The sequence below is a fragment of the Xiphophorus maculatus genome, chromosome 10 (assembly GCF_002775205.1).
Source record: "Xiphophorus maculatus strain JP 163 A chromosome 10, X_maculatus-5.0-male, whole genome shotgun sequence".
Classification (NCBI taxonomy): domain Eukaryota; kingdom Metazoa; phylum Chordata; class Actinopteri; order Cyprinodontiformes; family Poeciliidae; genus Xiphophorus; species Xiphophorus maculatus.
The window spans coordinates 12,735,234-12,762,547 of record NC_036452.1 but is presented as its reverse complement, the minus strand read 5'-3'; the positions used below and the strand labels follow the sequence as shown (position 1 = coordinate 12,762,547).

Genomic DNA, 27,314 nt, shown 5'->3' with positions numbered 1-27,314 from the left:
TGTTAGTGGATAGAAAGTGACATTCTTTATGGTTCAATCTCTTTATTTTATTAATTTGTCTCCATAGGAACAATTGCTGAGTCCTCCACAGCAAGCATTAATAACCTGAAGAGAGGACCCCAGCTCCGGCAGCCCCACCCTCTTCTCTATGTCACCACCACAGGCACCGGGGCCCAGCGCACTCGCAGACACTGAGCCCAACACTAGCACTCACAGCCACACCAGCTGAGCCTGAAACTCAGAGTTAGGGACTAGATGAAAAACTACGACAGAAAAGGACAAGCAGTAAGCAGACGAAGGCTGGCTGTCTTAACACAGGTGCTGTCTTTTACTTGCACCATGTATGAGGCCACTCTAAGATCCACTTACCTGAAGACACCACAGATTTGTACATTTACAGTGCCCATTCTGTCCTGTGCAGTGTCTTCACTTTAGTCCGCCGCCGTACTGAATATCTTGTGTTTTGGTGAAGTTGCGAAGATGTGAAGCTCACTGTGAACGCAACTCAGCTGTTTGTTGTGACTGTTTCTGTTTATATATGTGTGTGTGTATGTATTTTCGGTCTTTGTTATGAAAACCTTAAACAAAACAACAAATCTAAGACACTCTAAGCTCAGCTTAAGGATGTAAATACAGTCTGACTTCATGTATCAAAACAATGCAGAGAAAATTCTCACATGCATCCCAATGTCAGTGTTCTACTACACTGAGCTATGCTCTACTGGTAAAATGTATTCATCATTTTTTGTTCTTGTCAGACTGAAGCCCTGATATTTGTGGAGAAAAACTAAATGTGTGTATTTTGTGGATTCTATATCCTTTCCCCACACCTGAGGTCTCTGCCTTTTAAACCAAATATTTCCTTATTGCATATCATGTTTGTATAAATGCATACCCTGGCATCACAAGATGTTTTGTTTTCCAGATTAGTTGATTCAGCTTTTAATTAACTGTTCAACAAATGCCTTTTTCTTTTACGATATTGACAGTTTTCATATGTGTTCCTTTCTATTCTTTTTTTTTGTACATTTTTTTATTTGTACCTAAATAAAATTGACTGAATTGTGTACTTTTGATCTACTGCCTCTTGGCTTATTTGATATTTTATAGGAATGATGGAAATGTGAGTTTTGACATTTAAGAATTTGGGAAGACGAGATGATTATGTCACAGCTTTGTAAGTCTTTGCTCAGTTAAACATAGGCAGATTCTTCTGGTCACATTTCAGAAGAATAAGAATGAAATTGTGTCAACTTGTATATCTCACTGCCATGTTCTAACATGTCCACTAGATGGCGGAGTGGCATTTTTAGAGGAAAAGCATTTAATTTTAAGGCTTTTGCACCGATGTATTTTAACTTAAGAAATTTCCGTTTGATGCCTCATTTGGTATGTTATTGGAAATATGCATCCCTGTAACAACAGAAACAAAATACACACACGAAATGAAATTGAAAGCAATATTAGCCTATAACACATTTTCATTTTTTTTTTAAGACTGATAGGTTTTATAAAAAATGAGAAAGGCAGATTTAGTTCTCAAAATTACTCCAAAATATTGCATGTTTGTCTAAAAGTGCATTTATCTACCAACGTTAGTCTTGTCCAATAAAAAACGCTTACAGCTTGATCGATAGGTCAGTTGACCAATCAGAGCTTAGATTCCCGTCTCGCATGATGGTGCACGTATGGCTGATTTGCAACCCGCTGAAGCAACAGTGGAGAAGAAGAGAAAATGTCGCTGACTTCAACTCGGACCGTTCTAGGATCAGTGGCCTCTTAGGGAAAAAAACAGACGCTAGTTCGGTGAGTAGCGCCGTCGTCATCAGTCACAACTTAAATTGGGATGCCTGGGTATCTGGAAGTCAACACGGACAGTAGTTTTTCTCTGCCGATTTAGGTCATTTTCCTTTGACAGCGACCGAAACAGACGAAAACAGCAACAGTAGCGGCTGGCAGCCATGATGGCTGTTTGGAACATTGGATGCGGCGGTTTTATTCACATTTGCGGAGTGGTTAGCTTACAGTTAGTTAGCACGGCTAAAACATTAAATTGTGGCTTAAACGGTCACATAAAACAATTAGGCTACCTTTAAACGCGAAATTATACGTTTCTATGGATTTTAATAGTTTGTTATTTTTAAGTTTAACCCACGTTAAAAAAAAATCTGTAAACATTTGTAGAGAATTTCATTCTTAAGCCCAAAAATACAGTTTTTGTTCGGTCGGTTCATTGAGGAGCTCAGCTCTAATATAATCGGCATGCACTGATTTTTGCACTTTCCTCTTTATTTGTCGTGACGCTTCGCCTGTTGCTCTGTAGTTTCACATGTACTAATGAGAGAAAAAAAAATAGAGAAATTGCCACAAACTAATTTAACTAAGTTATTAAGTATATCTTAATATAAATTAGGTGGATTTGTAAGGTTTTCCCATTTTGAGACAGATATTTCCTTATTTATCACATCAAAACTTGTTGCAATCTTTTTTGATTAGCAAACTACAATGTATACCAGGTTAATGCATTTACAAATATTGTTGTGAAGAAGTTTAAAACACTATTACGTTATAAATCAATACATATCTGTGGAAAGGGATGTTTACATCCTGTTACACTGAGCATGAGCTATTGTACAAAGAACAATTGGGAAAAATGTGCAAAGCTGGTAGAAAGATGTAATATGCTCAGTGCTTTTTCCGGTCATTATTTTTATCTAAACATTTTGCTTCAGATTTGCACAATGATTATCAGTTCAATCCACTCCTGAGTCCAGATAAAAAACAGTCTCTAATCAGGTTTTATTTTCTCTTTCAGAATAAATCTTCTGCTGTGATGTCAGGAGTAGTTCCAAGTATCAATAAAAATAATACGTATTGTAAATGAGAGGTATTTTCTTGATAAAAACAAAAAGAACTGTTCCCCCTTTTTTTCTTTTAGCTATTGCTATCAATATTAAAACTGTAGTAAGATTATGTATCCAGGACTTCAAGATAAACCTGAGCTAGTACTTATACCCTCTTATTTTACTCCTTCTGCTTGAAAAGACTGATTTTTTGTGAAAATATGGACCCTGCTTCCAGGATGGTGGGTCTGGATCCCCAAGCAAACATGGTTTTCACAGTTGTAAAGCCAGTTATGAGCATCTTTCAGGTATCCCCAGAGCAGGGCAGCAACATATCTCAAAGTGGCATGGGCATGCAAAGTTTATCTGAAAATCCATTAGTCCTCCCTCAGCAGGCACAAGGTCAGGCTCAGTTAGATCAGAACCATTTGGAAATGCACAGCACTCAGCCTCATGTTCAGCCACAAATGCAGGCTACTACCCAGCACCATGGGGAAGAGGTCCCCCAACACCAGGAGGTGTCAGCAAACTCAAGCACAAACTCTGAGTCTAATACCGAGATGCCCTTTGCAGAAGTGTCTTCTCTCCTGGATCCCAACATGAAAGGATCCAAAGCTCGTAAGTGACCATCAGTGAAAGTTTTGGTCTTCCTTCTCTTTGCCTAGTTTATTCAGGATTTATGTATGCAGTTTGCATAAATTCGGTTTTCAAATTCCCAGCCCTGCTGTGCTGATTTGTCTCAATCTGTCTGACTTCATTCTCAGGAAAATATCTCATCTCATATGATGAAATTAAAAGACGCCTGCAGGCCCCAGAGAAGATGTCCCTGCGGTCTCTGGCAGCATACACTCGGGTCAGCAGAGGCCCAGCCAGCAAGAAAACACTTCTGGAGTCACTGAATGTCCTTGGCCTCATGCCCAGCACAACCACCGCAGTATCCTCCTCCTTCTCCAAGCTCACTGAAGGTGACAGATGTGCTTTTAATAAAGAGCAGCATATACAAACTAAGGATATGTAGCAAATCCAAAAAAGAAGTGTTCAGAGATGCTTTCTGTCCAGTCTGAGTGAGCTTGAGCAATTTTGCAAAGATTTAGGGGCAAAAACTCCAGTTTCTGGATGTGAAAAGCTAGTGGAGACATGCTTCAAAATACGTGAAACTGTTTCTGTAGCTAAAGACGATTTTATTCTGTGTTGATCCAGGAAAGCTGAATACAAATGCACACCTGGCATTCGCTACATAATGTTTCAGTTATAGAGATTGAAGTCTGTGGTTATAATGTGACACGTGAAAAAGTTTATTTGACAAGTTGGATGTTAAAATAACTTTTTGTTGTTTTATTTTCAGGTGACACCAGAGCTCTGTGTGAAGATATGAAAGATTTTTCCCATGATTACATTGACTACAGTAACATGGCTAAACAACTCATCCCTGAGATGAACACAGTTCAACACTGGTCCAAAATTATTGAAACAAAGTATGAATGTGCTTACGATTGATCAAAATTAGTGTGATTATGAGAGTCATGTCAGTGTAACACTTCGCCTCTTTCCCACAGGAACCATCTTGAGGACATGAGAAAATGTTTCAAGGACCCAGTAAACAGCGGTGCATTTGACAACGTCACTCATGGCCTCGGTCTTGGAATGTTGGACGTTGCATTAGACATGATCGTCATGGTAATCGATCAGCAGATCCGCATCCTGTCTGGTGCAGCGGCGTCAGACCCCGTTGACTCGGGTCTGCCGTCTCGTCGCATTCGCAGGCGCCAACGCAAACTGCGTTCGTCCGACAACGAGAAATCTCGCAATATTTGTGGGGGGATGAGGGAGCAGGGGAAGATCGTTTTAAAAAGCAAGGGACAAGCCAGAGACAGGAAGAAGATAAGGATGGAGTCAGGAAACCCTGAAGCTGTTGTGTCCCACGCGGAGCAGAGCAAGCCGGATAATGTTCAGAATAATGTCCTCACCCTGGTCTCTGTGGGTTATGAAACTGTCTCTAGTGGTATGAATGCAGCTGGAACTGTTTGACGCCTGCTAAAATCGCTAATTCACACAGCTAATCTAGGACAAAACACCAGCTAGACCAAACCACTTAAACTCCAATGAAGAAAACAAGTGCTCAGTCACACCCTGATGCATCTTTTACTGTTTTCAGACACTTAAACTCTTTTCAAAAACCAGATGACATATTGAGGCTTCTAGACATTACTCCCATTATTCTCAACTTTCTCCATGGCTATTTTCTTCTTATTAGTAGAATATCTGAAAATCACTGGAGAGTAGATTGATTTTGATATAGTAGGATTAATTGGTTTGCAGTGGTTGAGTGAAAAGCATAGATATACAGGTGTGTCATTAATTGCTGGAAAGTTAATTTATTTCATCATATTCATTCAAAAATAGACACCTATGTAAAAGTCTTACATGCAGTGATGCATTTCAAACATTTATTTCTATTATTTTTGATGATTATTGAAAACCAAAATTATTTTTGTTGGAAAATTAGAACATTTCCTTGGAAAACAAGAATTCAAAGGCTTTGTTTTGTGTCTGCCATGCAAGCGTCGAGTGAGATCCTTTTCTCTATGATTTTGTAGGCCTTAACATAACTTTCATGTATTGAAAATCATTTTTATTTTCGCTCACCTAATTCTGAGAGACTAAATTTTATAGTTTCATTGCCTGAAAGCCACAATGTTTGGGATATTTACGTAAATACGTACTTAAAATCCACCTGAAATAAATGAACTTGTCATTGAACTTCTTCAGATGCACCTGTGTAGCAGCATTAAATGTTAGTAGAAAGTCACATGATTAATTAATCTCATGAGAGATGAGTGGAAAGCTGTGTATTAGTAACAAGGTATTTAGTAGCTTTGTCAAAGAAGGTAATAAGTGGCTGAACCAGCCACTGATTGGCTTTGTGTACCATTAATGAGATTTTCCTCTTAGACTTTGATTGTATGAATGTTTGTAGGGAAGCAATGTTCAGGCTGTTACTGACCAATACTGACGTATGGTTTCCTATGAGGTTGGAGCTGCTGATTTATTTATTTAAATTTTTTTTTTTTTTTTGGGATAAGAACTTTCACTAGTATTAATTCACCTAATTTGTTTCCATTCAACAACTGTACATACTAAACACTGATTATGAAATAACTAAAAATAGTCCAAAGGTTATTAAAAGAGAAGTTTTGAATCTGAAAGAAACTAAACAAGTTGCCTCTTATCCCTATTTATTCATTCAGGCATTGGCCTTTATCTGAGTTTTACTACCATGCTGTTAGTTGATGCATTTAGAGATTAAAAAATTGGCATTTAATAAAAAAGGAATTGTATCTGAGCAGCTGATCACTGGTCAGAGCCAATCAAGGGCTTTTATTTCTTTTTTTCACCTTATTTGGCTGTTTGACCAGTTAAACCAGTAAACTTTTGTTTGGGATATAAATTAATTTGTTTAGTCTTAGTTAAAACAGGGCTGGTGACTCTTATTCTTCACCTGTCTTTTCCTCTGGGTATTGTGCAAAACTCTGGGAAAGCTGGTTGTAATAGCACATATTTCCTTTTTTGATTATTCAGGTATATAAAGAGTGTACAGAAGAAGAAGAACTCACTCTTTCACAGTTCTGTAAATAATCCAAAGATTCAAACCATGCAGTGTAGGATTTGGAAAAACCTACTATAGTTGTATGATTGGTTGTCTTGGGTTTAACTGTTTTTACATAGTAACATATTATTTAAAGCCAGTAAGGCAATTTCAGAGAAGTCGAACATGTAAGTGAGTTATTTTCTCTTTGGTGAGTTTTAAGTGAGTAAAATTGTTCTTTTATGTTATGATTTCAGTACAACTCATCTGAATGTGTGCTGGCTTGAAAATTGCCAGAGATAAAAAGATTTATATGTTTGCGCTACATCTTTATTTATTATCTAGATTATTAGTTTCTCAGTGGTGTTATATATCATTTTTCAGCTTTGAATAAAAATGAAGAACTTTATTTGCTACCATGTTTTTTTATTCTTAACTTGGTGAGATTTGAGAGAAGGGCTTAGTTTAGTTAGTTTAAGCTTGTGCTTGAACATTGGGAACCTTTGGACTTTTACTATTCTATCCAGGTATAGATAAATGCGGAAAAATATTTTAACTTTTTTTCCTATCCCATTATGTAAAAGATCGATCTATACCTCTGACTATTTCCTCTAGCAATCCTTCCATTTGCTCATCTGTCATTTAGTTTGTCTGTTATCCAATCATCCATCAACCCTCTATCCACCAATCCGTCTCTGCAGGTTGCAGATTTAAAAATTCTTGAGTGTTGCGAAATATGTCCCATTAAACTCATAATGAATGGTTCTTCTTATGAAAACAGTTAGTAAATATGAATTAGAAAATTTTAGAAACTGTCTTGTGATGATGAATTAGAGAAAGAGGTCACGGGGATATTACATTCAAGCAGTTTAAAGACTACTAATCTGGAAGTGTTCCACCTAACAATCCACCTGTGTAGAAAAACATGCCAGATCCCCGTCTGTCCGTGTTTTGGCTCAAATGTTCTAGAAGCTGAAAGGCATTATGTGAGATTGTGGGGCAGTAGGAATAAACTCGGCAGAGTCAGCCAAGTGCTAATACCTTAACAGTGCACACACTCACAGAGGCTGCATGAGAGCGCAGGTTTAGTGAGGATTTGCTCTGTATTAATCCTGACAGGGAACAGAGAGCCAGCTGGAGCGTACAGGGAAGAGGCAGAGCAGGCACAAAACAAAAATAAAAGTATTTGGGCTGAAAGACGCTGGAAGAAAGTATGGATGGAGTGTACCTGTGAGATAAAAGTTAAGCTTAGGTTCTTGTGAATGTCCTCAAAGCAACAAGCAATTACTCTAGGGGATATTGGTAGAAGGAAACTCAGACAAACAGTCACAATATGTCAGTCTGAGAAAGTTTCATCACCAGAACTTCAGAGACGGCAGGACGGAGTAACATGGGGCACCCTAATGTGCCACTTTCCTATAAACAAGCTCGGGCTCACAGGAATAAACACATATCCAGCCGGCTGCAACCCTACACACCAAACGGTGAGTGGAACACTGTTGGAATGCAATGTTTTTATTATGTCCACTTTGCTGCATGTTGAGTCTTGATGTTAGCTCCGACTTGTGCATGCCTGTGATATACTCGGTAATATGACTTTATAATGTGCCTCACATGAACACAGCTGGACATTTTAATCTGACTACTTGGCGAGCATGGGGTGTGTTTAAAATAACAGCAGTGTGGAGTTAAATGAGTGAGGTCATCCATTCTGTGTAGTTGTCTAAAATGGTTTTTGAAAATGGAAACCGAAATCAACGAAATGTGGAATTAAACAAAAATCTATCACCCTGATGTTTTGAAGAACAGTCTCAGTAAATAATCAGCTACAGGATAGTGAAAGATGGCCCAGCGTTACCTCTGAGGATGGTTACAGTTAGAAAAGAGCTGTTTGAAGCCAAGCATTTCAGAAAAGGGTTCTGCAAAGTCCCATTGCTGAAAACACCATAATGAGGCGAAGAGTCAACGATTTAACATGGAACACTGCGCTGAGAACAAATCAGGCAACATTTTATGAAGTGACAAAAATGTGGTTGCTCTTTTTGGATATGGGCTGTACACAGTTTGTCAGATGATCCCAAACACTAACTTCAAAGTATTTTAGTTCAGGGTGTTTCTCATACTTGTGTCAGCGCTATGTATTTCCTACCAGAGATCATGGATCAGTTTGGATACATAAAAATACCTAAAGAGGTCATGTTTTCTAACACTTAAGACAAAATGTAATTGAAATGAGATTGAGACAAAAACCCCTAACCACCAGTGTGTAAGCTTCATGTTGGTCCCTATCCAGCAAGATCTCCAGATCTTAACAGAAAACACATGGGAAGACATCAGATATAAGCCAAGATCAACAAAACAAGAAATCCAGAGGACTTGGGGAATGTAGTCCAATTGTCCTAGGCTGGAATACCGATTCACAGGCATTGGAAGTTGGTCAACTTCATGCAAAACAAAGGCGAAGTAAACCTCAAAACTATTAGTTGTCTGTTTCACAGGAAAGACAATTCCTTTGTCAATGTTTGAGTTCATAAAAGAGAATTGATGCTTCTATTTTAACTACTCAATGTAATCTCCCTCACTTTTGTGATTATTTTGTTTTTGTGTTTTGCTATAGAATAGAAAATGGAGTGTCTCTATTGCATCTGCACATTTTGAGTACAGCTGTGTAAATGTAATTATACCTTCAGATTTAAAATATTTTAATGTTTTATTAAATCACGTCATCCTGCGTAATTCACACGGAACTCGCTATATAGGAAACAACAACTACGAAGCAGTTTTTCTCTGGTTTTGCCAATATTAGTTGTTTTCAGGTACAGCAACAATGATAGAAATGTAAAGTGTTTATACTGCCAGATTTTTATGTCTGCATTTCTGAGATGCAGGAGCTTTTAGCCCAACCATTGCATTTCTGGAACAGACCACACACACATTGTGGTCTACAAACAGGTGAACAAATTACTGTTCTAATGCAGTATCTTGCAGATCATTGCATGTGGGGTCACAATTTCATCCATGAAAAATGTCACTCACACAACAAAATAACCAAACTTTCTTTTTCTTGAAGAGAAATAGTATTTTAAATGCAGCTGATGCCGGTAGGGTTTCTCTTGTGTAAACCTTGGCCTCCTAGGATCAGCAGAAGCAAAGTGAGGCAGGAAAGCAGTGAAAACATGTCCCTTCTCATGGTTACATTCTGGTTTCAAATTAAGCACTCCAAGCTCTTTATTTTCTATCGATCGATTACATTCCCATTAACGCTTCAAATCTGACATCTGGTTTTATTAGTCTCAGAACATGAGGTTTGTTAAGTTAGAAAGAAAAATGTGACAATTTCTGTTTTGATGCATTTAATGAACAGGAAAACAAATCCTAGATAATACATTATTTGTGCTTTCAAACATAAAAAAGCAAGACAAATTTTGCTAACTTAACTTATTGTTACTGCTTGAGCCTTAAAATCTATATCTAATGTAGTAAAAGTCAGACTGGCTGATAGTTGTCAGGCTAAGCTGGGGAACTCTGCTTTTTAGCTGCATTTTGGCTGTTTGCTGGTTAACGCTCTCGTCTCAGGCCTGTCAGTTCAGATGAATGGCCCTGTCCTGGTAATCATATTATAGCTTCTGAATTTAATGCTACAAAATCTGAAAAGTTTTAAGGGTTATGGATGCCTTTGCAAATGTTTAAAAGTGTTTTTCTAAACCACTTTAGACAGCTGTGGTGTTTTGCCCTATGTGTGTCACAATGAGCACCTTGATAGTTTAAATGATTGCTTCCACTCAGCTTGGTTTTTTTTATTGCTATTATTATTTGTGGGTCATTTGCATGAGTCCTAATTTTTGTATTACACACTGTCTCCGCAGATAATTTGAACAATGCACTGGGTGCAATCAGGGTTCTAGGTGTGGAGCTGATTGAAGATGAACTCAAACCTCATTTGATCACAGTGCTGGCAAACATTAGGGAGAAAAGTAAGTGGAGATTTTAGAGATTGCATCAGACAAGTAGATAGTAAGTGGAATTGTATTGTGTTTTATTTGTTTGTTTTTTTTATCTCTTTTTTTTTCTTAGGGGATGCAAAATGCAGACTCCTCCAACACAGTTAGTTTTAAATATATTATTCATTGTAAGAGCCAAACAGAATATCCTGGAAAATAGATCTAGCTGCCATGGAAAGAGTAAAACCCAGTCCAAAACAACACTGGCTACTAATAAAGACTGACAGCGTTCGAGCGGATCAGATCAGGTCAGATCCTGGTCTGTAGGTGAAGTTAAGCTGTATTCATGTCTTGCAGCTTGAGGGCAACAGGATGCAGAGACCATATTCTTATAGTTCTCAGAGTTAGAGACTTAATTCAAGTCAATGTCTTTTAAAGAATAGAAGAATACAGCAACCAGAGATCAATTTGTGTTCTGTTTTTTTTTTTTTTTTTAAAAACATTAAGTTTTTTATTTTTTTATTTTTTTATTCTCTTTTACAGAATTGATTCTACCATGTTGATTAGCTGAACCATTGACATGGATGTTCTGGTATTGAATGCATTTTTTGTGTGTGTCCAGAGAAAGGCGCTGCTGAGCAGGTTGTGATCAGCGGGATCCTGCCAATCCTGGCTCTGTCTCTGAGAAGCAGAGGACCTCTGACTCTGTTGACTGCAAAACTGGTGGCTGAGCTTGCCAAGGAATGTAGGTTACTCACACAGATATAGACACTTTTCATTATTTATTACTGAACTTTGTTACTCCCACGTTGAAGTGTTACAGCAAGCCTATTTACTGAGGCTTCTTGTTTCCTCAGCTGTGGTCCGTAAAGGTTTTGGGGATGCAGGTTTGGTTACAGCCCTGCTGTCAGTTCTGACCAGCACAAATGAAGAGCTGCTCATTTATGCAGCAAGAGCCATCTCACGCATGTCTTATGACAGCTGTAAGTCAAGTGAAATAATAACATAACCTACAATTATGAGGTTTTAGTTTTATATCAGTGTTTTGTGAATGCAAGAAACCATTTCTACCAATATTTCAAGCTGTTATCAAAATACAATCTATATAATTCGTCATGAATTCAGATGCTACATGTTTCAGTTATAGCACATTTTAACCTAATTCAGCCAGTAAAAGTGAATGCCAAAAGACAGAAATATTTATGGGAAAAGATGATTCTGCACATGGAGAACATCCATCCAACCATCCATCCATCCATCCAGCCAGCCAGCCAGCCAGCCAGCCAGCCAGCCAGCCAGCCAGCCAGCCAGCTGCAATTTTGTTATTATGTTGAATTAATGGGAATCAATCAATCAATCAATCAATCAATCAATCAATCAATCAATCAATCAATCAATCAATCAATCAATCAATCAATCAATCAAGCAATCAATCAAGCAATCAAGCAATCAAATTTTATTTGTATAGCACATTTCAGCAGCAAGACATTTCAAAGTGCTTTACATCATTACAAACACAGAAACACAATGGGAATTGTGATTATTGTTATTTTTTTGTCTTTCTAAGCTAAGCAGCAAGAATTGTTGCTACGCCGAGGTGCGGTGCCACGCCTTGTTGCCATCTTGCTCCGTTTCCCTGATAAAGAGGCTTTGGAGGAGGTGTGCCTCATGGCTCTCTGTAACCTCAGCGGCATGGCAGTAGCAGAGGAGGCAGGTATGATCTGGGAAAGAGGAGTGCCTGTGAGGCCTGGGGAATGCGTGTTTCATGGTGTTTCTCCTCACACGTGTGGCTTCGCCTCTTCTGTGACGCTGATTCGGGTCTCTCAGTGGGGACCCGGCCAGTACATGGTCAGCATCGAGGACTTCCAGCGCTGCTCCTCCTCCTTCTGGAATCTTCATGGGAACAAACGGGCTGTGCACTGGTTCCCGTTCTTCAGTTTGGGCAGCTGTTCAAATATGTTTAAGGTGATCAAGTTCTCAACCAGGAACATTCCTCGGACAAAGAGTCTGAAGACTCGTGTGTTCCACACTTTCCTGTGAAAGCTTACAAATATGGTGGCCTTACAAATTGGACTACACAACACTGAAGCATCCATCCATCTAAACTACCCTGGATGAGTCACCGCTGAGAGCAGCACCAAACCTATGTTGACTGTCATACTATTAGAAAAAAAAAGGAACTTCATTACTAAACATGGAAGGTGGGAACAACATTTGTGTGTTAACAAAGAGCACCTACATTTTGGTGTTTGTGTGAATTGTTTTTATAAACTAAACCAGAGCTGGAACTTTAGACTTATTTCAACGTAACAATTTATAACATTTCCAGTTAAAACCACAAGGTTGTGTTTGGACACCATAAACCCGGACACTGCTGAAGTGCAGCATTGCTATTCCTATAGGTTTTAATTCAATGTTGCTCTTATAAGTTTCAATATTGATTCATCGGCAACAAAAAGTAATTTAAATTCCACATCGCAAGGAAAATAATACCAATCAGCTCCACGCACCTCTGGCAAATGAATGTTTAAGCACCTCGAGTAAATGATACTTATGGAGATTGCGGTTTTCTAAAAGTAGCTGGTTGCTTCTAATATTCTGACTTATCGATCTCTATGCACATCTGCATTAATGAAATGACATGTTTTTTATGTATTTTATATTTTGAAAAGAAACAGAAAGTCCTGGTTTACTAATTCAAAGCTCTAAAGTCATGTAAGCAAAGAAATTGCCTCAGTTTTTGTATTTGGAAATGTTAAGAGTGCCCGTAACTGTGGCAAAAAATGTTTTTTTTAAAAGAGTAATTTTTGTTTCTTCAACTGAACAAATGCATTTAACTTAAGCCATGGCATGTTTTGCATTGTTCAGTTAACTATTTTGTGCATTTTCCACAGGTCTGATTAGCTAAAGATGGCAAAGTAAGAGCGTATCTAAAAATAGTGCTAAGATTATGTCCATGTTACTAATTTCTTCACAAGTGCTTAAAATATGTAACATCTCTGCATAGCAATGTTCTGCTTGTTTATGATCTATCTATTTTTACCTGTACTTATAACAGTGTAACATATATATACAGGCAGCTCTGGAAAAAATTAAGAGACCACTGCATTTGAAAACCTCGTGATTATTCCACCAAATATTGATTTCTGAACTCTACCTGAGTTAAAACGTTAGTATTGTTGTTTCTAAATAAATATGACCTTGTTTTCTTTGCATTATTGGAAAGCACTGCTTATTTTTCGTTATTTTGACCATTTCTCATTTTCTGAACATTTTTGCTTGGAATTTCCGAGACATGGTGTCAGTACGTAGTTCGTAGAATAAAAGAAAAATGTTCATTTTACTCAAACATATACCTATAAAAAGTTAAATCAGAGAAACTGATCATTTTAAGTGGTCTCTTAATTTTTCCAGAGCTGTATAGGGATTTGTCAATGTTTCAAGTTTCTTGGAACTAGGTTGTGTATTAAAATTGACCACTAGATGGCACACATGAACTGGAAATGGACGTGATAGAAAGTCTATTTGCATCTGTGCTTAAAACTTTGATGATTTACCACTGATAGACAGCATGTTTTGATGTCTGAGTCTAATACAACATCCAATACTTAACTGGTTCCGTTCAAACATAAGAAATCTTGTGATAAATAGTAAATCCCTTTACAAAATAAATGTCTCAAGTACAAATTGCAAGCTTTAGCTTTTCAAGTCTCTCCCACTTGCCTTCATCTAATTACTTCCCTTATTGGTTTCATCTCGCCTCAGGCGTCCAAACACAGGGATGCGTCCTGTAATCAATCCCAACTTTATTACTCCGGGAACCAGTTAAATATTTGATGTCAGATAAAATGAGAATGTGGAATTATTTACAGGTAGAGAGGTCTATGTGTTGTTTAAATACAGCTGGTCCTTGTTGTGCCTCATTTTAGAAAACAAACCAGCATCATCAACAAAAAATGAGGACTTTCAAAAAATATGCAGAAGACAAGTACATTAATATTTCATACTAGAATTTTATTCTCCAACAAAACTTTGAAGCCTTCAAAGAACACATGGATTTTTGTCTGACATTAAATTACAAAAAATTGTCTTAATATTGACTTAAGAAATCACTTAATCAGTCCTTTTTTTGCCAACCTTTGTAAACTCTTCTGCCACTGATTGGTTGTTTCTAGATATCGCTGGAAGAAGGCATAGGAAATAGATTTTTCACAGATTATCTCTCATGCCGTACTGTCACAATATAATGGCAGTCTTAACAAATATGTTAAGAAGAGAATTACAGCCACCCAAGCGCAAAAAGAAGAAGGTGTCATTTGCAGTGTGGTGGGAGCTGTACGCACCTGAGGAGCTAAAGATTTCTGCTGAAAATCTTAAAACAGCAGGATGCTTCACTGGTGATTGAAAAGGAATCGATTGCCAAAGCACAGGAGACAGTGGACGACACCTGAGAGTGAGTCCAATGAAAAGAACCAGGCACCATTTAATACCTGGTCTGAGGAACATGTCCCCGTTGACCAAGAGATTTATGTAGGAAATATTGAAAAGCAGAACGATTCACTGGTCAGTGAAGAAGAGTCCATCGCTAGAGTGCAGGAGACAATCGATATAGAAGAGGAGGAACAGCCCTCAAAGTCTAAGGAACAGCCACCAAAGACCAGGTGCAACAAGAAGAGAAAGATACCATTTCATATCTGGTTGGAAAAACATGCCCCTGCTGATCTAAAGATTTCAGCTGAAAGTACTGGAATGGAAGACGTTTCACCAGTTACCAAAAAAGCATCGATCTCTGTACTGCAGGAGACAATCGATCTAGCAGAGAAGGAAGAGTCCCTTAAGTCTTGCGCTGAAAATGTTAATAAGCAAGACACTTTTCTGCCTGAAAAAGAAGGTGATCAGGAAGATTCCTTAAAAAGGGAGATTTGAGCCGAGGAAACACCACTGGTCACTAAACAGGATTTAATCTCCAAAACACAGGAGACACTGGATCAGCAAGAGGAGGAACAGCCACCAAAGACCAAGAGCAACAAGAAGAAAAAGATACCATTTCAAATCTGGTTGGAGAAACATGCCCCTGCTGATCTAAGGGTTTCAGCTGAAAGTACTGGACCGCAAGACGCTTCAATTGTTACCAACCAGGAGACGATCTCCATACTGCAGGAGACACCAGAGAAGAAACAGTCCTTTAAGTCTTGCACTGAAAATGTTAATAAGCAGGCCACTTCTCTGCCTGAAGAAGAAGGTGATCAGGAAGATTCCTTGAAAAGGGAATCTTGTACAGAAGAACCTGTGATTTCTAGAACACAGCTGGTCACCAAAAAGAAATCCATCTCCAAATCACAGAAGAAAATGGATCAAAAAGGGGAGAAATAGATAGATAGATAGATAGATAGATAGATAGATAGATAGATAGATAGATAGATAGATAGATAGATAGATAGATAGATAGATAGATAGATAGATAGATAGATAGATAGATAGATAGATAGATAGATAGATAGATAGATAGATAGATAGATAGATAGATAGATAGATAGATAGATCGTAATAAAACACACAAATATGTGAGGCAGTATGAGGAGTATGAAGGTTTTGTGTTTCTATCCTAATGACTCGGACTCCTTGATGCATAGATTAAACAGATTTGTGTTCCCCTAAACCTGGCACAAACACATGACCTGCCAGACACTCAGAGTGTTTAATCAGTGGCTCCACATCTAATCTAATGCAGGAAGCATGCATATATTATGTTTAATATTAAACCTATTAATAATGCATGACATAGATTGTAGTCTATACCCTCAAACCCACAAAACATGGCTGGAGAGTGTTTTATTGCTTGTCTTTGCAAATGAGTCATTTAAACTTTAATCCCTTTGTTTTGAGCAACTCCGCATTATTGCATTATAATCTAATTTAGCCTCTAATTACAACTTTTGTCACTTTGATACTGTAGCCTTAGCTACTCCTAACTTACAGGACTCTTTAGGAAAAGATATCAGTTCTACTGAAAATCAATACAAAAACAAAATGTAAAGGTAGTTACAGTAGTAGTTCCATGCAAGGCCTTTGCAGACATGTATCAAAGTAAATTGTCACAGAACATGTAGCAGAGGCCTACATCTTTAACTAAATGAGGCCATCACTTTGATGGATTCTTGCTCAAGGCTTGTTTTTTTAAAATAACAGTTGATTGTCAAACCTTGTAGCAAGCCTAAGTGTCACTTAAGGGCCTCTGTGACAGGTCATTGACATCTTAGAGGTTCAGAATTAGAGTAAACAAATCAATTCCTCTATCAAGTACAAGTGAAATTTTAGACAGATCCAACTGCTCGTGTTTTGTAACTTATCGAGGACAGTTGTGCCCCAGACATCTTCTGAGAAGAGTCCTAACCTTTGAGGGAACCGTGATGTCAACAGTCAGCCACATATATATATGAGCAAGCATTTTTATCCAACACATGTCATTGATGGAACCCGTAAGTAATTTTTTTTGTTACCACACTACTGACAAAATACATAATCTTTTTTTTATTTATTAAATCTGTTATGATCCTTTGGTTTTTGAGTTTGGGGTGTCGTTTATGTTTGTGTTCTTCTGTTGTTGCTTCTGCTGCATAAGGTCATTGATTCTCATTGTTCTTTACTCTCTCCTCCCATCAATATCCTAGTTTTCATGTCCATAAACGTTCCTGCATTCCAAGTCTTGCTATCCTGTGACTCCCAGTGTAAGTTTTTCTTTATAAAGACAGTAATAGTAAACTATTACTTCCTCAACTAGAGACAAGTACTGATTTTGAAAAGAAGGCTTTCTGGGCATTTAATAAGAAAAAGTCATAAAAGGAGGTGAAGAATTAGTTTCAAAGTCGGATCATCAACAATTACAATTTACATATCATTAGCCTGGAATACGCTCAATGTTCATGAAGCCAAATTTAAATGAATATCTGTGATTTAATTAACATGTCTCAAGCTTATACTGCTCACATGTTAGCAGCATGATTTATTTTCATTGGTATGATGTTCATATTATACAATGAACTCTTTGCAAAAGATAGCTTTTGATCACAGAGTTTTCAAAATAACTCACTAATAAACACATTTTTATTAATGTTTTTTTCTGCGTACAAACATGTAAATATCTGCAGGCGGCTAGAGTTGTTGATAGCTTGACATGGACATGTGCTGTCTTTGACTTGTCTTTAATATGATAACTAAATATGGGCTTGCAAGAACTTTTGGAATGACAATTATTCAAATCCACGTGCAACTCAAGAAATTGGAATATCATGGAAGATGAAAAAGAAAAAAGTGAAACTAGCATATTCAATAAATCCATTCCACACAAAATTGTACAATGCAAACATTTCATTTCAGTGACAACCACCAAAGGCCATTGCTAACGAAGCTGGCTCTTCACAGAGTAAAGCCCTATGGAGTTTTGCCAAGAAGAAGACAAGAGCCACAGAGCCAACAATGCAGACAAGGATTAGGGTTAGCTTGCAAGGATAATGATAAACAAAATTTAAAAACAATTTTCTCTCATGTTCCATACAAGCAAAACATCAGATTGTGTCTTTAATTGGAATGTTTGCAAGCAGCTGGGCTTCTTGTATAGATCTGATTAGGCCAGCATGCTTATTTCCTATGCTTGTTCTCCATATTCTTAGTTGCTGTTAAAATTCTATTTTATGAATAATTTCGTTTACCTTATACTGCCTTCTGTTTATTCTAAAATTAATCCTTTCATAGCTCTTTCATCTTTGAAATTCATATTAAAAATAAATTAAAAATACTTAACTAACAAAATATAGAACGTTTTTTATAGCCAGATGGTAATACCATATAACTGTGTCTAAAAATCTAAAGTGGCACTAACAGATTAATAAACCTAACATACTCTAATAACAGTCACACATTTGATGTCTTAAATTATAAAAAGCATTATAACTTTGAGGAAAATAGCTTTTTAGTCGCCTTTTTAAAAGGCACATAACACAATTTTAATTTTACTGATGATTCTCAATTTCACTAAGGCTTTAGGTTATGCCATTTCCATAAATGAAATTGGATGTATGTAAACGAGCACAAATCAACCAAGATTACACTCGCAAAATGCTAAAGAGTGATTATGTTACTTTTGTTAGCGTACATTATATTAAATTATATTAACAATTATCCATTTATAATTATTAATTATAATTAATTATATTAATAATTATATATTCATATGTATTAATTATATAAATTATATTCACACAAATACAATTTCAAGGATCCTTGAATCCTTAAAATCCTTGAATATTCATTGGCCACCGAAAATGAAATAAGTGAAAGTATAGTCTGGAGTTAAATTGTCTAACAAATCAGCACCTTGAAGCTCACTATGGTGAGGTCAAGTCTGTTTGTATTTTCCTTTGTTTCAAAATATCTTGTTCTTAACTTAACTAGTTATTTGTTCTCTCCTAGTTCTTGAAAACCTGTATTTTCTATTGACTTGTTTCGCAGTTGCTTTTGTGTTCTTATCACAATTTTGGTTTGAATCTTAAGCTTTCTTATGATGGATTGTGTGGCTGGTCTGTTTACATTACGGTTTATTGTCTTCCACTTTGCCTGTTCAACCATTTTTTGAATTTCCTCAGTTCAACTTCAGTTCCTTGCCTTCCCTCACAGCTGCACCCAGTTTCTAATCAGCCACCTTTTTATTGTTCCATAATCAACCCTCCAACTTATATAACTCTGTCTAACGCTATTAGACCATTTTGTTGTAATCCAGGATGTCTCTACGTGGTCCTTGTGAATATACTCCTGGTCTTTGATTTTATTGCTTTATTGTTATTTTCGTTGAGGAAATGATTTGGCTTTCCTCAATAAAAATATGCATTTGGATCCTGTTCTTCATGGTGTTGTAATAGTGTTCTTTGTTTTAATTAATGTTGTAAAAACCAACATTTGCACACATGTTCTAACACTTTTAAAATTTAGTTCCGGCTATTTATTCTGGCGTACCGCTTTTGAAAGTATTTTGATTACATGCTTAAGATTTCGAATTAAAAGTTTAGGACTTAGAGAACAGACTTGTGTCCTGTAAAAGAGTGACTTGCAATAATTCACACTTGTTGCCCTATCATGACATGATACAAAATGTCAATGCAAGCAATTGAAAGCCAGACAAAAAATACCTTTTTTTTTTTTTTTTTCTTTTTTTTTACAAAGGTTGAGCAGAATGTCCTTTTTAAAATACAATTCTATTTCTGGACCCAGATCACAAGTGAACGCAGCACAGATGTAGCTCGCTCTTACTGCTCTGAGCGACAGAATAAGGCTGGTACTGGAACAGGCAATAACAATCAGGACCAAATGCTCAGGCTGTGCTTCAGGCATGCGTCTGTGCATGCGTATGCCTTTGTGTGCAGTGGTGGGGTCGGAGGGTGGGGACGCCATCTGTCCTAGTGTATTACGTCCATCACAGGAGGGCCTTTCCACAAAGCACACCTCCCCATTTATGTTGTGACATAAAAACTATGTAAGGCAGGACAGGTCAGGGCAAATTGTTTTTTTTTTATATACTTCATGTTAAATGGCTGTTTTGAGAAAATAGAACATATTGGCATTTCCAGCAGGGGCAGAGGGGAGGGGCGAGATGGAGAAGGGGTGGAGGGAAGGGCAGAGTAGTGGTGCGCTGAAATGACACAGCAGATGGCTGATTGGAGATTATCACTGTGGGAGGAAACACCAGGAAGTCAATTAGAGGAGGGGACAGCCGTACGCAGATGGTCAGAGCACCAATCAAAACTCTTCTCACCTTATCTCTCAGTTTTAAATGTGAAAGAGATTGAGTGTGAAAGCAAGAGACAGCACACCCATAATATCAGGTTTTGAAAGTTTCCATTGAGAAGTTTTGGGTCACAAAGCCCATTAACTGTGACTGGAATTTTTCTCATGCTTAAAGATTTTGTAAGTGTCCCAACCTGTTGAGCAATGCTTTCAGTCAGAAATAAGATGCAGACAGTATAAGCTGCTTGGAGAGGTAAGTGTGACTCAGTTCCCTGGGAAATTATATTTAGTAAACCAGAGCCGTCCAGAATGAAATTCTTTTATTATATCATGGTATGCAACATAAAATATAGGACACACTTTTAAGACAACTGATAGGTATTTTCTTAACCTACATACTTGCTAGATTTAAAAGAAAAATGCTGTCAGCAAATGTCAGCAATGACTTTGCAGGACTCTTATTATGAGCAAGAATGTGGCACCAGTGGAAGGTTTTGGTTTGGGTGGTCATCTTTATGACTTACTGGAAGTTGAAATGGCAGGAAGGAGGTGATCAAAACATTGCAAAAGTGCTTTGCAAAAAGTTCACAAATTTACTGAAAGCTATAGCTCCATCAATGATTTCTTCAAGGAAAGAGAAATTAACAAAGAAACACTGGACCAGAGATACTTTCTATGGAAACAAAAAATAAGAAAGTACACATCGCTAATAACACAAAGAAGAGACAGAGCTAAGTACAAGAAAGTGGGCCAGGAGTACTTTCACAGGAGAAAAACAAATAAAAGAAGACTACATAAATGTGATGGCAGTAATAGCTCTGTCAATGGCTTTATCTTGGAAATACTGAGCTGAACAGAGAAGTACCAACCAATGAGAGCTTTCTATAGAGGTAAAAATGAAATAAAGGCAGGAATATCTCCATCAATCACCCAGAGAACTAAGCAGATATACTGGGCCAATGTTTTCTATGGGAAAGGCAAACAACTAAGTGAGACGGTTATTGTCATTAATGGCTCTGTTATGGACATAGAGGTATGAGACACAGCCAGCACAGAAACATGTACTACATTTTATGGAAAAGAAAAAAGCTAAATACACAAATGTAATGGTTGCAATAGTGCCACCTGGAAAAAGAGACCAATGAACACAGTAACAGAATATGGGAGTACTTTTTTTATGGAAGAAAAGCAAACTTTGTGCTTTGTATAAACTAAGAAAACATAAATACTTTTTAAACAATCAAGTTTAGCTCATTTGTGTTAAAATGAGCTAATTCATTTTAACACAAAGACAAAGCAAAAAAAGGAACACGTAGTAGGGTTAGCCTAATGCGACTCACTTCTGCTCCTTGTCCTGGATTCCCGAGAAGAGGCAAACCCTCAGAGTGTAAACCACGTTTGACCCCTGGAGAAGCACTTTGCCTAGCACCGGGATGATTGACTGCTCTGTTACTGAGGATATGTAAATGAATTCATATTTCCACAGAGCAAGGTGCAAATTTAGCTGGGGATAAGTCTCAACCTTGTAGCCAGACACTTTAGTTTTGGGACACTGCAATAATAAGGCAATTAATGGTAGAAATAAGTTGGATTGACAATCAGCATACAAAATCTATATTTTGGCCTCACTTTTAAGTGGGATCAGTTTTGCCTTGAAAATTAACATATGGTACATAGTATTTAATCCTGCTCTCTATGTGGCTAGTTTAACTTTGACAGTTAAACAAAACCATCAAGATGATAGAACTTTGACTGAGTTTGGCTAGCTGGTAATAATTGTTTAAATAAACACTTGCATTTTGGAGTTGCAGTGCATCTTGTAGGGAGCATGGCTTGGTGTTAAAGCAAAGAGAAATGCATTTTGTAATCAGTAAAATAGAGGTGCACATTCCTTTGGCTGCCAGTCTGCAACAAGAGATGCCAAAGGTTTTACACAAGTAGAAGTGTGCCAATACAAAAGGACAGCAGTTGCCTGTAAATATAAGAGAAGGCATGCGAAGATGTTTTTTACCTGTACTTTTTGAAGCAAGTAATAGCCATCATCTCCTTTTCACAGAAAAAGCCAAATTCCTTAACCAAATTATCATACATCTTATCTGACATGTTTACCAATGAGTTAGTAATCTCCACGATTCATTTTAAGTCTTCCACATTAACATATGTCATTGCTGGTACGTGTCAGTAAATCAGAATTGAGTAAATAACTGTCATTGTTTTCTGTAAATCACTTAAAATGTGATGCTACTAGCTTTGTTATACACTGTGAAATTTCAAGCATTTGTTTCTGTTTTCCTGGATGATTTGTGGCCTACAGCTAATGAAAGACCAAAATTCAGTTTCTCTGAAATTTTTGACTATTACACATGACTATTACACAATATTATGCTCAGTGATTTCATCACTGAGCATAATATTGATGTTATGTTTCTGACAGAAACATGGTTGAATGATAATAATGAATCGATCGTACTAATTGAATCTGCGCCTCCTAACTACAATTTCTTCAGTGAGAATAGAAAACACAAAAAAGGAGGAGGCGTGGCTTCAATATTTAAGAATACCATAAATTGTAGTAAAATCTCTTTGGGTCACTTCACCTCTTTTGAGTATCTTGGAATTGAGGTTAAAGGCCACAAACGAACTTTGACTGTAACTTTATACAAAACTCCAACTTTTGTGGAAAATTTCTTTACTGACTTGAATGAACTTCTATCTCTCATATGTATTGATTATGATTGTTTAATAATTGTTGGTGATTTCAACATTCATGTTGACAACCCCCAAGACAGAGGGGCAAAAAAGCTCGCTAATATTTTAGAGACTTTTGGTCTAACACAACATGTCAAACAAGCAACACACACTCAAGGACACACACTGGACCTGGTTATCAGTAAGGGTGTGAATATTTCCAATGTCTCTGTAAATGATGTCGCATTGTCGGATCACTTCGCTGTTATCTTTGAAAGTTCTTTATCTTTTAACCCACTTGGACAAACAGCAACCATCACAAAACGTTCTCTCACTGAAAACACAGCAGAAACTTTTAATCAAATCTACTCTTCTTCCTCACCCTTAAGCTGTAATGATGTAGATAAGTTGGTAAATGATTTTCAGTCTAAAGTCTCAGATATTATTGATTCCATTGCCCCAATTAAAATGAAGGTTGTGTCTGGTAAAAAGAAATCTCCATGGAGAAATGCACAAACAGTTAGATCTGCAAGACAACTCTGCCGTAGGGCAGAACGAAAATGGCGTAAAACTCAACTCCACGTTCATTGTGACATCTATAAAGAAAGACTACATAACTATCATTTAACACTAAAACATGCAAGAGAGGCTTTCTTTGCAGATGTCATAAACAAAAACATTAACAACGCTCGGGCTTTATTTGCAACAGTTGACAGAATCACAAACCCTCCTGTGACTTTACCGCCTGAATTCCAATGTATTGCCGCCTGCAACCAGTTTTCCAGCTTCTTTTCAGAGAAAATTCAAAAAATCAGAGGATTAATCTGTACATCCACTATAAAGTCAGTACCAATGCTGTGCCCAAACAAAACAAATACAGGAAAAATGACCCAATTTCAACTACTTAATTATAAAACCCTACAGGAAATTATAAGTCAAATAAGCTCCAGTTCCTGCTGTCTGGATGTTTTACCCACACATTTCTTTAAGAAAGTCCTGCCTGCTATTGCTGCTGATCTGATCCAAATAGTAAACTCATCGCTCTCGTCAGGCGTTTTCCCCCAGGCTCTGAAAACAGCAGTAATCAAACCACTTATAAAAAAGAACAATCTGGACAAATCACTAATGCAGAATTACAGGCCGATCTCCAACCTCCCATTCATCAGCAAAGTTATTGAAAAAGCTGTGTGTAAACAATTAGCTTCCTAACTATAACCAACCTCTTTGACTCCTTCCAGTCTGGTTTTCGTGCTCACCACAGCACAGAGACCGCCCTGGTAAAAGTGTTCAATGACATCCATATAAATACGGACTGTGGCAGAACCACAGTGCTGGTTCTGTTGGATCTCAGTGCAGCTTTTGACACTGTTGACCATGACATATTACTGAATCGACTGGAGAGTTGGGTCGGACTCTCCGGTCCAGTGCTTAACTGGTTTGAATCCTACATAAAGAACAGGGATTTCTTTGTTTCAATTGAAAACTTTTCATCAAAGAGGTCAAAGGTCACATGTGGGGTACCCCAAGGTTCAATCCTAGGACCCCTTTTATTCAATATTTATATGCTCCCACTAGGGGTTGAACCAATTAGTCGACTAGTCGACTAGTCGACTCTAGGACGTCTCGCGAGTTTTTACATTTCATGTCGACTAGTCGCAGTCATGTGATTGCCGGTGGTGACAGCCTGTGCTGATCTGACAGCACAGTATACGTCACAAGACAGAAGAAAAATAAGTTAATACATTAGTTTAAATGATATGTAGATGGATGCATATTTGTGGTTTTACAGTGTTTTTAAAAGGAGATGGAGTTGCAGCTGCAGTCCACTACAAAACACGAGCCGTCTAAAACTCGCCCCCTTCCCGCTAAGGATGTCACTTAGCCGGCTCGCGAGTGTCTTTGTCACGAAAAAATTTAAAATATTTAAATATTAAAAATATTTAGCTGTTCCGGCAACCAGCACTCCCAGCGAGAGGATTTTCTCTCTCGCTGGGAATACCATTACGAGGAAGCGGGCAAGCCTTCATCCGGCTCATGTTGATGCCCTTGTTTTCCTACATGTCAACCAAGAAAAAACCCCAACAACTCTTAGTGAAGAGAATATTGACAGCGAGTGAACTTTATTTACCCCCCGGCCCCGTGCCACCTCTTTTTATTGTTTTTACATGCCATCTAAAAGATGTGTGTTTCCTTTTGAATGTTGGTTTCCCGGCTACTTATTATTTATCATAAACTATCCCGATGTTTTGTTGTTTCACTTGTTGCTGTTCTGTGTAAATGCCGTATTTTTCCGTGAAAACGGGTAATAAAGCCTCTACGTTACTCCAAAGCTTTGCGTCTTGCGTTGCTATGACGTCACAACGACTAGTCAACTCGACATCGACTCGACTTTTATCATGTTGACGTTGACTAGAAAATATCTTAAATCGTTCAATCTGCTGAGTCAGCAGAGCTTCCTGCCGCGCATCGGGCGGAGGAGAAGCAGGTGGTTTCGTTGAATTCAGCTGTAACCAAACGGGATCCGTTCATAACAAGTTTGGCTTGTGATGTTCCAAAAGCTCCATGTAGTCAGTGTGATCATTTGACTCCTATAGTAACTATCCAGAGATCATCAGCATCAGCTGGTGTTTAGAAAAAAAAAGTCAGACCCGACTTTGTGCAACAAACTTTTCCCCGCTGCTCACGAAGAATCTCCATAATAGACTTAGTAAAAGCAGGAGAAGGGGAGAGTGTGTGTGTGTGTGTGTGGAGGGGGGGTAAATATTTGCCGTGAAAATAGCTAATAAAGCCTCCAAGTAGTTGTGAAGGGTTTTTGCGCTTACGTCACTATGACGTCACCGCGACTAGTCGACATCGACTCGACTATTATCATGATGTAGTCGACCTTAAAAAATATGTAGTCGTTCAACCCCTAGCTCCCACTAGCTCAGGTTATAACAGGAAATAATATTAGCTACCATAACTATGCAGATGACACACAGCTCTACATTACGATGTCACCAGGTGACTCAGAGCCCATCCAATCACTGAACAGATGCTTAGAACAGATAAATGTGTGGATGTGCCAAAACTTTCTCCAGCTGAACAGAAACAAAACTGAAGTTATTATTTTTGGACCTAAAGAGGAACGATCTAGAGTCAATGCACAGCTTCAGTTATTACAACTGAAAACTAGCGATCAGGCCCGAAACCTGGGAGTAGTGATGGACTCTGACCTGAACCTCCAGAGCCACATAAAGACAGTTACAAAGTCGGCCTTCTATCACCTGAAGAACATTTCCAGGATTAAAGGACTAATGTCTCAGCAAGATCTAGAGAAACTCATCCATGCGTTCATCTTCAGTCGTATTGATTATTGCAACAGCGTCTTCACAGGTCTGTCCAACAAATCAATCAAACAGCTGCAGCTGATCCAGAATGCTGCTGCTCGCGTTCTCACTAAAACCAGGAAGATAGAGCACATAACACCAGTTCTAAAGTCCCTCCACTGGCTCCCTGTAGCTCAAAGAATAGACTTTAAAATACTGTTGTTAGTTTATAAATCACTGAACGGCTTAGCACCACAATACATTAAAGATCTGCTTTTATTGTATCAACCTTCCAGACCTCTCAGGTCTTCCGGTTCTGGTCTGCTCTGCATCCCCAGAACCAGAACCAAACGAGGAGAAGCAGCTTTCAGCATCTATGCACCACGAATTTGGAACAAACTTCCAGAAAACTGTAAAACAGCTGAAACACTGACTTCTTTTAAATCTCAACTGAAAACCCACCTGTTTAGAATTGTATTTGAAATGTAATCAATTACAAATTTATTGATGTAACTTGACTTAATGATTGATTCTATATTGCATTGTGATTCTGTGTTTGTTATGATGTAAAGCACTTTGAAATGCCTTGCTGCTGAAATGTGCTATACAAATAAAATTTGATTGATTGATTGATTGATTGACCAAGAAAATCTTATGGTGATTTTTGATATAGAAAAGTTAAGTCATGGCTCACACTAAGCAATATGGGGAAGACTGAAATGAAAGGTGTCAAGCAGACTGTCACTCACACCCTTCACAAGGAGAACAAACCAGGCTCAGAATCCAAGTGGTTTGAGATCCAGTGTGAAGTTTCCACAGTCACTGATGATTTGGGGAGTCTTGTCATCTGCTGGTGTAACTCAACTGTTTCCTACCATCCCCAAAGGTAGCACAGTCATTTCTATATGTTAACTCTGGATATGAGTTTTGTATTTTCAGTTGAATTAGTGAAATAAATTGGCTTTTTAAATATATTTTTTTGCCATTCACCTGTAATACAGTGCTGGCAATAATATTGCCTTTCTTCCCACTCCTCTTGACAAAATTAGCTTAATTCATTGAGGTTTGCAGGCATGAGTTTCTGTGCAACTTCCAAAGATGTTAAACTTGATCTCCACTGGTGTGTAGTTGAGATCAAGGTTATAAGAAGGAAGTGTCTCAATTATAAGCA

At 37.8% G+C, this 27,314-nt stretch overlaps 3 protein-coding genes across 4 annotated transcripts in view; all 3 read left to right on the top strand.

Annotated features, from left to right (window-relative positions):
* Positions 1 to 1,061, top strand: part of kif19 (kinesin family member 19) — a 37,986-nt gene extending 36,925 nt beyond the window's left edge. Inside the window, exon 20 of the mRNA XM_014474105.2 lies at positions 68 to 1,061. Coding sequence (XP_014329591.1) covers positions 68 to 195 — 128 coding nt within the window. The 3' untranslated portion in view covers positions 196 to 1,061. The remainder of the gene's footprint in view (positions 1 to 67) is intronic.
* Positions 1,062 to 1,697: 636 nt separating this feature from the next.
* LOC102238095 lies at positions 1,698 to 6,838 on the top strand. 2 transcript variants are annotated; one of them, XM_005794817.2, is made up of 5 exons: positions 1,698 to 1,806; positions 2,816 to 3,461; positions 3,608 to 3,808; positions 4,189 to 4,318; positions 4,400 to 6,838. In XM_005794817.2, the coding sequence occupies exons 2-5, from the start codon at positions 3,065 to 3,067 to the stop codon at positions 4,869 to 4,871; spliced, it is 1,200 nt and encodes a 399-aa protein (XP_005794874.1). In that variant the 5' UTR covers positions 1,698 to 1,806; positions 2,816 to 3,064; the 3' UTR covers positions 4,872 to 6,838. The 2 variants fall into 2 exon arrangements, with proteins under 2 accessions (XP_005794874.1, XP_023197352.1); XM_023341584.1 differs by having other exon boundaries at positions 1,709 to 1,806; positions 3,417 to 3,461.
* Positions 6,839 to 7,464: 626 nt separating this feature from the next.
* On the top strand, positions 7,465 to 13,482 carry LOC102237836 (rap1 GTPase-GDP dissociation stimulator 1-like). The gene is made up of 5 exons (XM_005794816.2): positions 7,465 to 7,913; positions 10,296 to 10,403; positions 10,993 to 11,115; positions 11,228 to 11,353; positions 11,938 to 13,482. The coding sequence occupies exons 1-5, from the start codon at positions 7,820 to 7,822 to the stop codon at positions 12,408 to 12,410; spliced, it is 924 nt and encodes a 307-aa protein (XP_005794873.1). The 5' UTR covers positions 7,465 to 7,819; the 3' UTR covers positions 12,411 to 13,482.
* Positions 13,483 to 27,314: the final 13,832 nt, after the last annotated feature.

Bases quoted from the DNA above. Each gene is read 5' to 3' on its own strand.
- LOC102238095 (XM_005794817.2), top strand. From the start codon at position 3,065: ATGGACCCTGCTTCCAGGATGGTGGGTCTGGATCCCCAAGCAAACATG. The intron at 3,462-3,607 runs GTAAGTGACCAT...CTTCATTCTCAG, and splicing joins CATGAAAGGATCCAAAGCTC to GAAAATATCTCATCTCATAT. The intron at 4,319-4,399 runs GTATGAATGTGC...TCTTTCCCACAG, and splicing joins TCCAAAATTATTGAAACAAA to GAACCATCTTGAGGACATGA.
- LOC102237836 (XM_005794816.2), top strand. From the start codon at position 7,820: ATGGGGCACCCTAATGTGCCACTTTCCTATAAACAAGCTCGGGCTCAC. The intron at 10,404-10,992 runs GTAAGTGGAGAT...GTGTGTGTCCAG, and splicing joins GGCAAACATTAGGGAGAAAA to AGAAAGGCGCTGCTGAGCAG. The intron at 11,354-11,937 runs GTAAGTCAAGTG...TGTCTTTCTAAG, and splicing joins ACGCATGTCTTATGACAGCT to CTAAGCAGCAAGAATTGTTG.